At 42.6% G+C, this 15,256-nt stretch overlaps 7 protein-coding genes across 7 annotated transcripts; 6 read left to right on the top strand and 1 right to left on the bottom strand.

Annotated features, from left to right (window-relative positions):
• Positions 1-400: 400 nt before the first annotated feature.
• LOC307246848 (histone H4) lies at positions 401-715 on the top strand (the record flags this gene model as incomplete). The annotated part of the gene is made up of 1 exon (XM_080022878.1): positions 401-715. Exon 1 carries the CDS (start codon positions 404-406, stop codon positions 713-715), a length of 312 nt encoding a protein of 103 aa, XP_079879004.1. The 5' UTR covers positions 401-403.
• A 4,687-nt stretch (positions 716-5,402) lies between these two features.
• LOC307247064 (histone H2A-like) lies at positions 5,403-5,789 on the top strand (the record flags this gene model as incomplete). The annotated part of the gene is made up of 1 exon (XM_080023131.1): positions 5,403-5,789. One exon carries the CDS (start codon positions 5,403-5,405, stop codon positions 5,787-5,789), a length of 387 nt encoding a protein of 128 aa, XP_079879257.1.
• Positions 5,790-7,066: 1,277 nt separating this feature from the next.
• LOC307247042 (histone H2B 1/2-like) lies at positions 7,067-7,441 on the top strand (the record flags this gene model as incomplete). Its single annotated transcript, XM_080023107.1, has 1 exon — positions 7,067-7,441. The coding sequence occupies one exon, from the start codon at positions 7,067-7,069 to the stop codon at positions 7,439-7,441; it is 375 nt and encodes a 124-aa protein (XP_079879233.1).
• A 2,227-nt stretch (positions 7,442-9,668) lies between these two features.
• Positions 9,669-10,274, top strand: LOC307247193 (histone H1-like; the record flags this gene model as incomplete). The annotated part of the gene is made up of 1 exon (XM_080023283.1): positions 9,669-10,274. One exon carries the CDS (start codon positions 9,669-9,671, stop codon positions 10,272-10,274), a length of 606 nt encoding a protein of 201 aa, XP_079879409.1.
• An 824-nt stretch (positions 10,275-11,098) lies between these two features.
• Positions 11,099-11,512, top strand: LOC307247205 (histone H3.2; the record flags this gene model as incomplete). The annotated part of the gene is made up of 1 exon (XM_080023295.1): positions 11,099-11,512. The coding sequence occupies exon 1, from the start codon at positions 11,102-11,104 to the stop codon at positions 11,510-11,512; it is 411 nt and encodes a 136-aa protein (XP_079879421.1). The 5' UTR covers positions 11,099-11,101.
• Positions 11,513-12,548: 1,036 nt separating this feature from the next.
• On the top strand, positions 12,549-12,860 carry LOC307247203 (histone H4; the record flags this gene model as incomplete). The annotated part of the gene is made up of 1 exon (XM_080023293.1): positions 12,549-12,860. One exon carries the CDS (start codon positions 12,549-12,551, stop codon positions 12,858-12,860), a length of 312 nt encoding a protein of 103 aa, XP_079879419.1.
• A 2,016-nt stretch (positions 12,861-14,876) lies between these two features.
• On the bottom strand, positions 14,877-15,251 carry LOC307247201 (histone H2B-like; the record flags this gene model as incomplete). Its single annotated transcript, XM_080023291.1, has 1 exon — positions 14,877-15,251. The coding sequence occupies one exon, from the start codon at positions 15,249-15,251 to the stop codon at positions 14,877-14,879; it is 375 nt and encodes a 124-aa protein (XP_079879417.1).
• Between the last annotated feature and the right edge of the window lie 5 nt (positions 15,252-15,256).

Below are 15,256 nucleotides of genomic sequence, written 5' to 3'. Positions count from 1 at the left end.
TCGTCATGTTTTCAATGTGACATTACATTCATAGTTAAAAGGGAAGAACATATATCATCCAAATCGCTGCGTATTCAATTCATCAAAACAACATGGAACTCAAAACTGCAACTTGAAGTGTTACTGGGTACTTTAAACATGCGTCGTTTTTAGGCCAAGATAAATTAATAATCGGTTTCTATAATATTTGTAAAAGAAATAAAGTAGTGATGACAGTTGGAACACAACAGTCTCGTCCCGTTAACCCGCGCAATTGACAACTCTCCAACGGAAAGACGAAACCATGTTTGTAGGACTTACAGCGTAGGGCCAGTGTGGCCTCCTTTACGTCCGTTCTGACGCATTAATAACACGGGCGGAGAGGCGGGACGTCATTACAACTTATTCTCCTCATTCTGTGAACATGAGCGGTCGTGGCAAAGGAGGCAAGGGACTCGGGAAAGGAGGCGCAAAGCGTCACCGCAAAGTTCTCCGCGACAACATCCAGGGGATCACCAAGCCCGCTATCCGCCGTCTGGCTCGCCGTGGCGGAGTGAAGCGTATCTCGGGTCTGATCTACGAGGAGACCCGCGGTGTTCTCAAGGTGTTCCTGGAGAACGTGATCCGTGACGCCGTCACCTACACCGAGCACGCCAAGAGAAAGACCGTCACCGCCATGGATGTGGTCTACGCTCTGAAGAGGCAGGGACGCACCCTGTACGGCTTCGGCGGTTAAACTGCAACGGCTCAACTAAACAAAGGCCCTTTTCAGGGCCCCCAAGTTTGCTGTAAAGAGCTTCCTTATACAGTATTTACGTGGAACATTTTATCCACTAAACAATCACAATATACTTGCATAGGGGGGCTTCCACCCTGTAATGTATGCAAATTTGCACATTACATTTAAAACCCTTTTATGACGTCCTGCTCACCAGAAAATGAGTTCATATTTGTAATAACTATGGACAATTTATTTTATACCACGATTTAACAACAAAGGCTGTACATGACAAATGTATCCACTTAGTATTTCTTGACGCTTTGTCTACATTTATATAAAGGATAAAACCCAACGAAAATGCAGTTATTTAAGGAGGTGGAAAACATGTTTAACATGACTCTGACACATTTTCTTCAACTTAAAATAAACGAATGCCACAGTGAAACCATGAGATGGATTTATTTGAAAGTCATTTCACTATGAAATCTGTTTATTAGCGGCCTACAATGCTGAGCAACTGCTGTGGGGTGATTCAACAGTCCTCAGCTGCTGATTCCCCAAATATTGTACTTTTAATTATTATTGTATTTACTACAGCATCTTTACCTTGGTACTGGCATGGTGGCTTAGTTGTAGATACTCTGACGTTACTAGATAACGTTTTATACCAAGTCATGGTCTTTTTTTCTTCCTTTCCTGTTTATTTTACACAGAAACTGAGTTTTGCAAATTACTTTTTAGCTAATTATTAAAAACACTTACATCGTGTCAAATGCAGTGCATGGTTATCATATGAGGGCAATGTAATAACATGATCTTTTTTGGTGTTAGTGTTATTTTGATAAAACAAAATGATCAATAAATATTATTGATTCGGGTTGGTCCAGAGCTGGGTCGGGGTCACGTGGTTCCTCATGAGGCCAAAAGCAGACAATGCGCTTCACAAATGATCCAAAAGTGCCTCCTCCCGAAATGGTTAAAAACGATTGACACCTTCACCTTTCTGATTATTGTTGAGATAAAACAAAAGGTGAAATCATCAAGAAGGAGTGTACAGCATGAGTACTAATGAAAATTGTGTCCGGGATGGGCGGACATGAAAAATCATGAAAAAAAACTTGATTTTGTAAAAACTACAATAATGATAAATCCTTAAATGTAAAGATTTTTGAATGTTTCGAACATGAAAATTAGTGAATCTGTTGTTTGGGATGATCTTGTACATCTTGTACATTTTCCCCAAGTACATTTTCCAAATTGAGGAATTTGTCGGTGTAAAGTGTAGTGTTGCACTGTCGGGTGTGTTTACATCTCTCAGCCACTGGATATAAGCAAGTGACTAAGAAAGAACTGTTGTCTTTCTGACGCACATTCCCCAAACACATTTTTTAAACTAGGAGAATTTAAGTGGATTGCAATCGTGATACCTCCAAATTCCCCTGTAAATTAATAATTTCAAAACAAAGTATAAAATTGAACACGATTTTTTACACCTCGATTATTGGATGCTCACTTCTATGTTTGTCATTGATCCCGTCTTATTCTCCTGTCGTTTCAGATAGTCACTCTCTCCAGCCCCTGATGACCTCATTCCTTTCAACTGTGTTTACCCATCACCTGCACCCCAGTCTCGATATACTGGTTCGTTATCACTCAGCACCTGCAACATTGTGTTCTCCACCTCGCTTTCTAGTGTACCGTTCTTTCTGGTTTTTGGATTCTCTTCGCCCGTCCCTTTTAGATTTGCCTTAAAAACTGATGACTTGTTTGACCCCCTTGATTGTGTTTGTGGTCGTGCTTTGGATTTAAGTCCGTCTCAACTCAGTGAGGCTCACCAAGCCATGTTCCCTGCCATCCTCACCAAGAAGTGAGTACACTGAACATTTGTGTCAGTTCGATGCAGCCATTCACACAACATTTGTGCGCCTTAAAGAAGTAACATCAGCCAATCTTGCCATATTGATTACTTTACAGACGTGGTGTGGACAAGAATGTGGTGCGGCCTGTGAGACCAGACTGAAGAAACAACGTGGTGAAGGTGTGGCAACGGATTCAGGAGAATCACTTTGAGGATTATCTCCAGAGGAAGGACCTGTACACCACCCTACTGATGAGTCCAGCGGAACCCAGGGGGATTATATCAGCGCCGGGACACATTTTCAAGCCTCCACCTCCTCCAAGAGAGATGCCCTCTGCTCGTCTCCTTCATCATGCCTGGCTGCTGGCAGAGGGCGACAATGTGCTGGACAACAGGAACCAGATTCTCTCCAATTTTGGCACCGTGCTAAAAATGCACTCCAGCAAGAAAGTGCAGACAACAAAACATGGTCCACTGTTTGTTTTTTTTTCTTCAGTATTACATTTTTAAATTAAATGTCTCATGGTGTTTTACATACACATTAATAAACATATCAGTACAATCTCAAACAATTAGAGTTTCTCACATCTTTCAAAGGTTAATATGTTCTATTTAGCAGGTGGGGAAGAAGCTGTCTGGAGAAGCAACGACACAGCTGTACTCCCAGTTTGTCTCCTTCGTCCAAACGTGTGAGTAGTCCACTGACAGTCTGGGGCCTATGTGTTGTTTTGTGATGGACAGGTTCCAGCAGGCCAACCAGTCTGCCCAAGATCCTTTACATCAACCGTGGGTGTTGTCCCCAACAAGGCCCGACGGCTCTGGAGACCTTGGTTCAGGCTTGGGTAAACAATGGCATGGTGGTGCATCTGGATATTTTCCATTGGATCGGTCAGTTCGATGCAGCCATTCACACAGACATTTCTGGGAGTGGGGGACTGCCTTGGCACTCTCACTTGATAACATGCTAAAACAGTGCTCCATGGCTCTCCGTTGTGACCACTTCATTCACAAGATACTGCCGAGCCTTTGGCTGTCGCCCGTTGCTGTCGCCCGTTGCTGTGATCAAATGATGTTTTACTTATACTGCAGCCACACTTGACTGAGCGTCTTAGACCTTTCTGTAACTTGATTAAAGCACACAGGCAATAAAGATCAGATGTAAAGTGCAAATACCAACAGACTGTAACCCACCTTCTGAAATATTGTTTCTTTGCTCAAAATGTTTTTATTAAAATATTAACTTCATAAAATAGCAATCAAACTGATAAAACTAGAATCATTTTTAATTAAATTTAAGTCATTATAAGAGTTTGGTGGTAAATTATTGAATCCAAATCTTGTTGCATATTGAATGGCAGTTGGAGGGATTACCACATGTACCAAGAAAGTGTGATTTGGGATCCCATCTTAACATTATGATCTCCTTGGAGCCTTCTTCTAAAATGGAACGCTGCTCTGCTTTGCAATAACAATGAAAAATGTTGTACATCTCGTTCTATAGTGGAGCTGGTCCAGGTCTGATAGGAGTAGAAGGCAACTTTAATAAGTATATATAGTGGTTTGAAATCTGGAAAAACTAGAAATAAAAGTAAAAAAGTAAAAAACAAAAGACTCAACATGGACAATACAACATATTTACATTATTTCTCTGGTAACAATAGTTCTACTTTATGGCTGTCGTAAAACGGTGACGTCATTCACTCGCAAAGGAAAAATCCCACTCCTCGCTGAGAGTAAGTGAAGTGAACGTCACAACTAACTTTAATGTTCTACTCAAACTTTTAACCCAATTCCTACGAGTCATTCTCAGCCGCTTGATAAATACAGTTTGGTTTTACATCAGTGACGGTTTCACCTATAAACTCGCAGCTCGTTTTCAACCAGTTAAGTCTCCGTCTGACAACTTTCACAGGTCACACATGGACGAGGAAGAGTGGATTCATTTTGTCCTCGTTGGAATAACGTCAACACTTGGAAATATTGTATTTGTTCAATAAGAATGTGGCAGGTTTTGTCGCCGAATGAATTAGTTTTAAATGGACTATCAGAGGAGAAGTGGGACCTGACCTGACGGCCCTCTGGTGAGTTTTTGACTCCACTTCGGTGTAAATTGTCTCAGTTTCCACTTAGCCGCTGCCCCCGATTGGTCTGCCTCGAAGCCGAGAAACGGGTCCAGACAGGATCGCTACGGGTCGTCTGGGCCGAGGGAAAGCTGCACAAACAAATCATTTATTCTATTCATTCATTCCCAGCACCCCCACACCATTTTGAAGTTCCCTTTCAAGAACGATTACTTTCCTAAAATAAATAGTCATTATGTAAGTTTAATAGAGGCCCTAATTTAAATAAAATTCAACTACTCATTATTACGTTATTACGAGAGAGAGAGAGAGAGAGAGAGAGAGAGAGAGCGAGCTCAGGACTGCTACTTGACAATATTTTTTTCAAAATGTGAACATCAATTCAGCTGTGGTGGAGAGAATAATTGAAATTAAAAAATAAAATTAAAAGATTAATTGAAATACATATTATGATTAATAATTAGCAATGTTTAAAACGGATTATTTACCGAGAAACAAGGTGTATTTATAAATACTATAAACAAAGATTAAAAAAGCACAACATGGATATAAATCTAATTTCAGAGAGAAAATACAAAAAAATCACTTGATTGCAGACACAAACTACTGCTTTGGATTTGCTGTGTTACGGTTCAGGGACTTGATTCTGATTGGAAGACAAAACTCGGGTCAGCGCTGACCAATCAGATCGTTCCTGCAAACTTACAATACAGCGCTGCAGAGCGGCTGGTTCATTCTTCAGTTGTTTGGAGTCGTTGTGATCATGTCTGGAAGAGGTAAACAAGGCGGCAAAGCCAGAGCGAAGGCCAAGACTCGCTCCTCTCGTGCCGGACTCCAGTTCCCCGTTGGCCGCGTTCACCGACTGCTGCGCAAAGGCAACTACGCCCGGCGCGTCGGCGCCGGCGCCCCCGTCTACCTGGCGGCCGTGCTGGAGTATCTGACCGCTGAGATCCTGGAATTGGCTGGAAACGCTGCCCGTGACAACAAGAAGACCCGCATCATCCCCCGTCACCTGCAGCTGGCCGTCCGCAACGACGAGGAGCTCAACAAGCTGCTGGGCGGAGTGACCATCGCTCAGGGCGGCGTCCTGCCCAACATCCAGGCTGTTCTGCTCCCGAAGAAGACCGAGAAGGCCGCCAAGGGAAAGTAAATCTACCGAATCACTTCCTTAAACAACCCAAAGGCTCTTTTAAGAGCCACCCACTTCTATGTAAAGAGCAAATCTTTTGAATTTACCTAATTAATCTCAGTTTAATAAAGTCAGTCACTTACGCTGTACTGTGTATCTCCATACTCACTTTTTTCACATGCACGTTACTGTATATACCAGTAGCTTATCCCATATACATAACTCTATTCCCTTCATTTTATTTTTCTACCCCCACTTTATTTATTCTTCTGAACTTATATTTGTTTTATATGTTCTGTTCACTAAATGCATTACATTTTAGGACTAGGTACTTGGCTATGCAGTAACGAGGCTATTTATTATGTTCGGTTTAGTAACAATTGTGCATAATCTCCGAGTGCGTTGCCAAGACATTTCACCACATGTACGTATGTATGTTGACAAACCTCTCGAATTTACCACATCAACTCCGCATAATCCAGGTCGCTTGGAAGCTCAATAACTGAAATCCCCTGACACCAATCACAACCATTGGGTTGAATATTATTGTAATGTCGACGTTTCTATTCATAGGTTCTGTAGATGTTTATTCAGTGTAAAAAAATAATTCGATGCCTTTGTGTTATTGTCCGTTACTTTTGGCGGACTTTTCAAATAACACACCAGCTGCCCAGCACTGGACCAATCCGGACACAACATGAATTGCGGCATTACTCAGAGTTTGGAGATTTTATCTTTGGAATTCTCTGTAATTCATTTCATTCTACTAAAAGCTTAAAAAAAACCATTAATATGTTCAATATTTACATTGCCTACACCTGCTCGCTGTTTGTTTTCATAAAAATATACTCTATTTTGTCTTCATATACCCACAAAAAAAGTCATTTGCTTGATCAAATTATTTAATTTAATTTTAAATCAAAACACTCATGATGAAACATTTGTGCAGTTAAGTAGTATAAAATGTTTAAATTAACTTTTATTTGTTTCTCATTCTCATTTTCAACTAAAAAGGAGCATGTTGTTCAAATTGCTCTCATATGATAACCATGTAGTGCATTAATCTTAATATAAGTCGTTTTAATAATCAGATAAAAGAACATTTACGGATATTCGTTTTCAAACCTCAGTTTCTGTGTTCTAGTCTTCAAAACCAACTGGCGCATGCGCAGTCTCACTTGCAAACTCTACCCAATCACTTTGAGGGATTTACAAAGCCTCGTTTGCATGAGGATTCTATTTAATAAAGCAGCACCAAAGTCGGCTACTTGTTGCTAACTCGTCTCAGACCAGTCATCATGCCCGAACCCGCCAAGTCAGCGCCCAAGAAGGGCTCCAAGAAAGCCGTGTCCAAGACCGCCAGCAAGACCGGCAAGAAGCGCAGAAAGACCAGGAAGGAGAGCTACGCCATCTACGTGTACAAGGTCCTGAAGCAGGTCCACCCCGACACCGGGATCTCCTCCAAGGCCATGGGCATCATGAACTCGTTCGTCAACGACATCTTCGAGCGCATCGCCGGTGAAGCCTCTCGCCTGGCCCACTACAACAAGCGTTCCACCATCACTTCCAGGGAGATCCAGACCGCCGTCCGCCTGCTGCTCCCCGGAGAGCTGGCCAAGCACGCCGTGTCCGAGGGCACCAAGGCCGTCACCAAGTACACCAGCTCCAAGTAAACCGAGCGCTCAGCTTCTCAAAGCAAAGGTCCTTTTCAGGGCCACCCCACACTGTCAAATGAAGGCTTTTCCATTACTTAATTAGTCACAATGAAAGCTCATTGTTTATTCGATTTGTTTTATGTAATTTTTATACAGTAAATACATGCAGGTTAACTCATACACCGCACACCGTAGTCACTAATTATTAAATGCATCAATTTTATCATTCAAAATATTTATTTTGAACTTATTTATTGTTTAATACATTGTCATCAAACCAGAGCCCCCGGAGGAACTGAAAATGGAGGTTTCCTTACTCAAGAAGGGGAAAAAATAGTCTGAGTACAGTCCTGACAATAACTACATAGAATACATTAAATATAACATTGTGGCCAAGGGGGTGTTATGGAACTGTGTGTGTGTGTATATAGTAAAATGTATTTAATTGCCATTCCGCGAATGGTGGCTTGTTACTGGGGGGCGGGCTCTGAAAAGGGCCTTTGTTTCGTGGAGTTGTTGCAGAGTTTTACCGCCGAAGCCGGACAGGGTGCGTCCCTGCCTCTTCAGAGCGTAGACCACATCCATGGTGGTGACGGTCTTTCTTTTCGCGTACTCGGTGTAGGTGACGGTCATACAAACATGGTTTGACATTCCGTTGGAAAATTCAATTTCGCGGGTCAACAGGACGAGACTTCTGTTCCATTGGTCGTCAGTACTTGATTTGAAAATTAAATACCATAATATCTGAAAAATGAATATATCCTAATTATAATATTGCAGACAAAATGCAGTTCTACCTCTTTTCAATAAGTTACTTTTCTCGAGACAATTTTCTAAGGTATTTATCACTTTATTTAAAAAAAACTCACAATACAATTGCACTTTCACTCTGTTCTTTGTTCCAATTGAAGTTCATTAATTGGAAATGTCATTAGTAACATTTCTATGTTCCAGAACTGAGTTTTTACTTGATTACTATGATCATTTTTAAAAATCAGATAAGGGCAGATGATAAACCAAGCGATATAATTCTTATTTATTTAAAATTTCACTCAAACATAACTTTATTTTTTGAGCCATACAAATCTATGATAAACTTTTATGAAATAAAATTTCATAAACAATTCCATTAAGATGTATTATAAACTCCACGGTCATGTTCGGCCATCTAGTGGCGACGACGTGAAACTACATGAAACTCAAGTCAAGAAAATAACAATATTTATCTTAGAAAAGTAACGGTTCTTGAAATGGAACTGGGAAATAGTAGGAGGGTGAGGGGGAATAATGCATTCGTTTGTGGCGTCGGGCATTTATTGTAAAACAGACCAGGGTCTATTTGAGTTTTCATTTGAGATTCATGAGGCCCTAATCTTCCATAAATCTTTAACTATTTCCTACCTATCGGTTCATTCCGAATAAGATTGTATTTCTTTAATTTAGCAGTGGTAAAATATATAGTATGGATAGAATAGCTCATATCTGAAGGCTAAACAGATAAAGACACTTGACGTGGTTAAATGTCTCAGCAAATAATCAGTGTCCTAAATGGTGTGATGAATATTACCTGATATATTAACATTAGACAACAAACCCCTCAATGTTTCTGATCCTCTTCATCACTCATTCGTTTTGAATAAAAGTTGTACCGTCATCACTATTTGATTTTAAAATTCAGTGTAATAAATGTAGGAAATGAAGGTTATCTTCCGTCGCCGCCGCTGCATGTGTGTTTAAAGGCGAGGAGAGAGTGTATGTTTAATAGATCACACATCGGACTGGAGGACTCATTTTACCTCCTGTCCCTTGTCCAACATCTCTACTAAATGGGCGAAATTTGATTTTGTTCTAGTTTTCAGTTTAAATAGTTGAAAAAGACTAAATACAAACAAGTGGAGATGTGAAGACAACATTTCCATTGCGCAAAACATAGCTTTTCAGCGTCCGTTACAACAACGCTTCGATCCCCGACATTACATGTACATTTTTATTAAACGGTAAGAAGTTGTCTTTGTGTCCGTTATACGTACAGCCCCAGAATTCACTGGATCCGTGTATTTTATCCCCAAAAGTCAGCAGAGAAAACACAAAGTGAGGAGACGTTTCTGCCGCAGCGCGACCGACTCCATCGCTTGAGTCTTTGCGGTTCTCATGATGTGTTTAAGTACAGCCCCCGCCTCATTTCGGGGTCGATTTGCTCGGACTCCGCAGAGAACATTATTAATCCTCCAGAAGAGAAGTAACTATGGCAGAAGTTGCTCCAGCCGCTCCGGTCAAAGCCCCCAAGAAGAAGGCTCCCCGAGCCAAGAAGACAGGGCCCAGCGTGGGAGAGATGGTCGTCAAAGCAGTGTCCGCTTCCAAGGAGCGCAGCGGGGTCTCTCTGGCCGCCGTCAAGAAGGCTCTGTCTGCCGGGGGATACGATGTGGAGAAGAACAACTCCCGTGTCAAGATGGCCGTCAAGGTCCTGGTGACTAGAGGGACTCTGATCCAGGTCAAGGGGACCGGAGCGTCCGGTTCCTTCAAGATCAACAAGGCGGAGACCAAGAAGCCCGTTAAGAAAGCCGCTACTCCAAAAGCCAAGAAGCCCGCTGCGGCCAAGAAGCCCGTTGCGGCCAAGAAGTCCAGCAAGAGTCCGGCTAAGAAGGCTCCAGCTGCAAAGAAGTCACCCAAGAAAGCCAAGAAACCACCTGCAAAGAGCCCCAAGAAGGCGGCTAAGAAGGCGCCGAAGAGCCCCAAGAAGATGCTGAAAAGCCCCAAGAAAGTCGCCAAGAAACCCGCTGCCAAGAAAGCTCCAGTTAAGAAGGCTGCTAAGCCTAAAGCAGCCAAGAAGACCGCTCCCAAGAAGAAATAAATTCACCCCTTACTGTTCCACCCGCGAAGGCTCTTTTCAGAGCCACCCACACCCTCATAGAGAGCAACCTACAACAACTGGAGGGAAAAATCATTTCCCTACAACAATAATCTCAATTCATCCATATTATATAGATAATAAGTCACATATTTACACATACACATACTTTACAATTCTAATACGATTATTGTTCACTGCTAAGAATAAAATGAGGAGTTTGACCGATGCAAACCTGAATGTCAAACTTTTTCCAGGGCCAAACCAAACACGAAAGTCACTTTAAAAGTCAATTTAGGCATATTCCTTCTATCTATTCCATTTTATTTCAATTTATTTTTTATTGTATTTTATTCTATATATTTTTTATCGTATTCTATAAGTATTCCACTTACTGTATTACGTTTTAGGAGTCAGTTAGTCGGTCTATGAAAGGAATTTTCTACTTTTTATTTTATTTTTTATTTTTTCCTAGGACATATTGTGTGCTATCACCGGTCGCGTTGCATTACATTTCACTGCATTTATGTATGAAAGTATGTATATGTATGTGACAAATAAAAATAAAAAAAAATCTTGAATCTTGAATCTTTAAGGATTTATCATTGTTGTTGTTTCTACAAATTACGTTTTTATTCATTTTGATTCACGTGACTCATGCGTATTCATGCCGTGCAGCTCTTCGTGATCTCACCTTGAGTTTGACCAATCACAACACCCAGCTCTGGACCAATCAGCACACAGCAGCAGCGCAGCAGGGACTATATAAGTGGCTCCAGGACTGTGGCTCATTCTAGTTTTTCCAAACCACTTGAGTTAAAGCTTCAACAATGGCCAGAACCAAGCAGACCGCCCGTAAATCCACCGGAGGAAAGGCTCCCAGGAAGCAGCTGGCCACCAAAGCTGCCCGTAAGAGCGCCCCAGCCACCGGCGGAGTCAAGAAGCCTCACCGCTACAGGCCCGGTACCGTGGCTCTCAGAGAGATCCGTCGTTACCAGAAATCCACCGAGCTGCTCATCCGCAAGCTGCCCTTCCAGCGCCTGGTCCGAGAGATCGCTCAGGATTTCAAGACCGACCTGCGCTTCCAGAGCTCCGCCGTCATGGCTCTTCAGGAGGCCAGCGAGGCTTACCTGGTCGGTCTGTTCGAGGACACCAACCTGTGCGCCATCCACGCCAAGAGAGTCACCATCATGCCCAAGGACATCCAGCTGGCCCGCCGCATCCGCGGAGAGCGCGCCTAGACACACCCACTTCATCTAAACCCAAACGGCTCTTTTAAGAGCCACACCACTTTGCATCAAATGCTTTATTCTATTTGCATCTTATATTTGCATTTCATATATTTTCCTTACGACGGTATTAAACCATGTGACTCTCCATAGGTTGAGTCATGGAATAAGCACTATTCCGTGTTCTGCTCTATATTGGTGCCAGAATCAACCCTTTAGTGTGTATGTTAATCTAAAGGTTGCTGGTTCGATACCAGGCTCCTCCTGCTAGCATGCTGTAGTGTCTTTGAGCAAGACCATAATTGCTCCATCGGCGTTTGACTAATTGTAAGTCGTTTAGAATTGAAGCGTCTGCTAAATGTAATGTAGTTAATTTATACTACTATCCGCCAGAATGCATTGTTTTGATATTATTCATCAACCATTGAACGTCAGAAACCACCTCATCTCCAGTCTGTCTGTTTGTCTCTGGCCTCAGAGGCTTCAAGCTATTGGGGGGGAAAAATATCGTAATTTGAAAAAAATGACGTTTCATAGATTTCTATGGTTCATATAATATTTATGTTTTAGAAAATGTCTATGGATCAGAATCAAATGGTTTTCAATCTGCTCTTATCTGATTTGTCAAAAAACATCATACTGGAAACTAATAATTCAGTTCTGAGACAAATATTACTAATGGCATTTTAAATGAATCAACTTCTATTTAAACAAATCTGTGAAAATGCTTATTGTATCGTGAGTTATTTAAAAAATAAAGTGGCTAAATACGTTGGAAAATAGATGAGTAACTTGTTGAAAAGAGGTTTAACTGTATGTTTTCTGCAATATTATTGTATTTAATTTTCAAATGAAGTACTGGCGACAGTTGGAACAGAACAGTCTCGTCCCGTCAACCCGCGCAATGATTTTCTAACGGAAAGACGACACCACGTTTGTATGACTGGCAGCATAGTGTCAGTGTGGCCTCCTCTACGTCCGCTTTGAAGCTTTAAGACCACGACCCGAGGGGCTGGAGTCATTAGCTTATTCTACTCGTTCTGCAAACATGAGCGGTCGCGGCAAGGGAGGCAAGGGACTCGGGAAAGGAGGCGCAAAGCGTCACCGCAAAGTTCTCCGCGACAACATCCAGGGAATCACCAAGCCCGCTATCCGCCGTCTGGCTCGCCGTGGCGGAGTGAAGCGTATCTCGGGTCTGATCTACGAGGAGACCCGCGGTGTTCTCAAGGTGTTCCTGGAGAACGTGATCCGTGACGCCGTCACCTACACCGAGCACGCCAAGCGAAAGACCGTCACCGCCATGGATGTGGTCTACGCGCTGAAGAGGCAGGGACGCACCCTGTACGGCTTCGGCGGTTAAACTTTGACACGACTCCATAACACAAAAGCCCTTTTCAGGGCCACCCAAGTTTACTGTAAAGAGCATCCTACTACTTTCGTGGAACGGTTCACCTAAATATTATATTGAAAACGTACATTTGTATAATCGATCGGCATCCTTTGTGGCCAATGTTAACTATATATTCAATTGTAATAGCGTGTCATTAAAGAACATAACACCCGGTATGTGCTTTAATGACATTGAAATGAATAATTACGAACTGTAGATATGACAATATGCTTCATGAATATATTTAAAATAGAGGATTAATTAAAATAGAATGTACACTATTTAAAATGTATAGCAATTGAATCTTCAGAAATTGTATGAAATTGTATGAAACACACAAAGACTGGCCACAATCGAACCAAACAAATTCCGAGCATAGTTGGCGCACAAACACAACAAGCGTCCCGACCAGATCTGCTTTCCTGCCGTTCACCTGACTAATCCGCGCTCCTCTTAGTGAGCTGGACCGAGAGACCTGGAGGAACGGAATGCAAAGTTGACAGAGTTGAAGAAAATGGGAAAATAGCAGAGGGGGGGGCAAAAAATAAATCTGCCTTGGCTGGCGATGAAAGATTCTCAAACGTTTCGGTCGAAGCGAACAACCCCGGAAAATGATTCTGGAATCTGTCGTCACCTTTTGTTTGCGAACGAGAGGAGCCTCAAGCCCGATAATCTTCTAGGGTTTGACTGAGCGGGTGAGCGAGAGAGATTTAGAGAGCGAGTCAATCTACGACTCGGAAATTAAAAGTAAGCGATCAGAGCATTTGGAGTGAGAGAGAGACAGAGAGAGAGAGAGAGACCACCGGATCCGTCTTTCCTTCGTTTCGGGATCCGCCGCGAACGCGGGGGTCATGTGGCCGCTAACACCGCTGCACTAACTCGTGATCCAGTCGTTCATTGGGACTTGTTTTTCCTCGCTTTCTCTCCTTCCTCCTTCGCCAAGTCCCGGGAAGAGCAGGAGAACCTTCTGGTTCTGCTCATCCGTCCCCATATTGTTTGGCTTTGGGATCATTCTTCTCGTACCCGCGCGGAATGAGACAGGGTGAAAAACGAGTGAGCGGGAGGAGCTGGTTGGAAACGTGGAGCAGAGGATGGAGGGATGAAGGAGCCTCCTCCTTCATCCAAAGGACGGGGGAGGAAGAAGAGAATGGATGGAAACACGATGGATAGATGATGGGGAGTCAGGGGTGGGAGAGGAGGGGATGAATAATTGAATGAAGAACAACCTTAATCAACTATTAAAAGTGATTAACAGTAGACAGTGCATTAATTCGAAGAGACTGGGATTATGGGATGTTGATGTGGTATATGACAACCTTAACTTTATTACACTAAATAAGTGAATACATTGTTCATCAATTAATTTATGAATATGAATTATGAATTGAATATATTTACAATTATACTTTTGATGTCATCAAACTAGCAACCGAGGGATAAACCGTATAAACACGGGGAAAAAGTCCCAAATAAACAGGAAAGGAAGAAAAACAAAACAAAACATGACTTGGTCGAGAACGTTGTCTATGTAACGTCAGTATTTACAACTAAGCCACCATGCCAGTACAAAGGTAAAGATGCTGCAGTCAATACAATAATAATAAAATGGACAATATTTGGGTAATCAGCAGCTGAAGACCACTGTTGAATCATCCCACAGCAGCTGCTCAGTATTGTAGGCCGCTCATAAACAGATTTCATAGACAAATGACTTTCAATAAATCTGTGTCCTGATTTCACTGTGGCACTCGTTTTTTTTTTTTTAAGTGGAAGAAATTGTGTCAATGAGTCATGTTAAACATTTATTCCTATAAGTCACTGCATTTTCATTGGGTTTTATCCTTTTTATAAATGCAGAGAAAGCTTCAAGAAATACTAAGTGGATACATCGTTACATTTGTCACCATTGACTAATGGAAGAGCCTTCATTTGACAGGGTGGGTGGTCCTGAAAAGGACCTTTGTTTTGAGAAGCTGAGCGCTCGGTTTACTTGGAGCTGGTGTACTTGGTGACGGCCTTGGTGCCCTCGGACACGGCGTGCTTGGCCAGCTCTCCGGGGAGCAGCAGGCGGACGGCGGTCTGGATCTCCCTGGAAGTGATGGTGGAACGCTTGTTGTAGTGGGCCAGGCGACAAGACTCACCAGCGATGCGCTCGAAGATGTCGTTGACGAACGAGTTCATGATGCCCATGGCCTTGGAGGAGATCCCGGTGTCGGGGTGGACCTGCTTCAGGACCTTGTACACGTAGATGGCGTAGCTCTCCTTCCTGGTCTTTCTGCGCTTCTTGCCGGTCTTGCTGGCGGTCTTGGACACGGCTTTCTTGGAGCCCTTCTTGGGCGCTGACTTGGCGGGTTCAGGCATGATGA

The sequence above is a fragment of the Zeus faber genome (assembly GCF_960531495.2).
Source record: "Zeus faber genome assembly, chromosome: 22".
NCBI lineage: Eukaryota > Metazoa > Chordata > Actinopteri > Zeiformes > Zeidae > Zeus > Zeus faber.
Note: the sequence above shows the minus strand (reverse complement) of the source record. Positions and strands in the feature narration are given on the sequence as shown.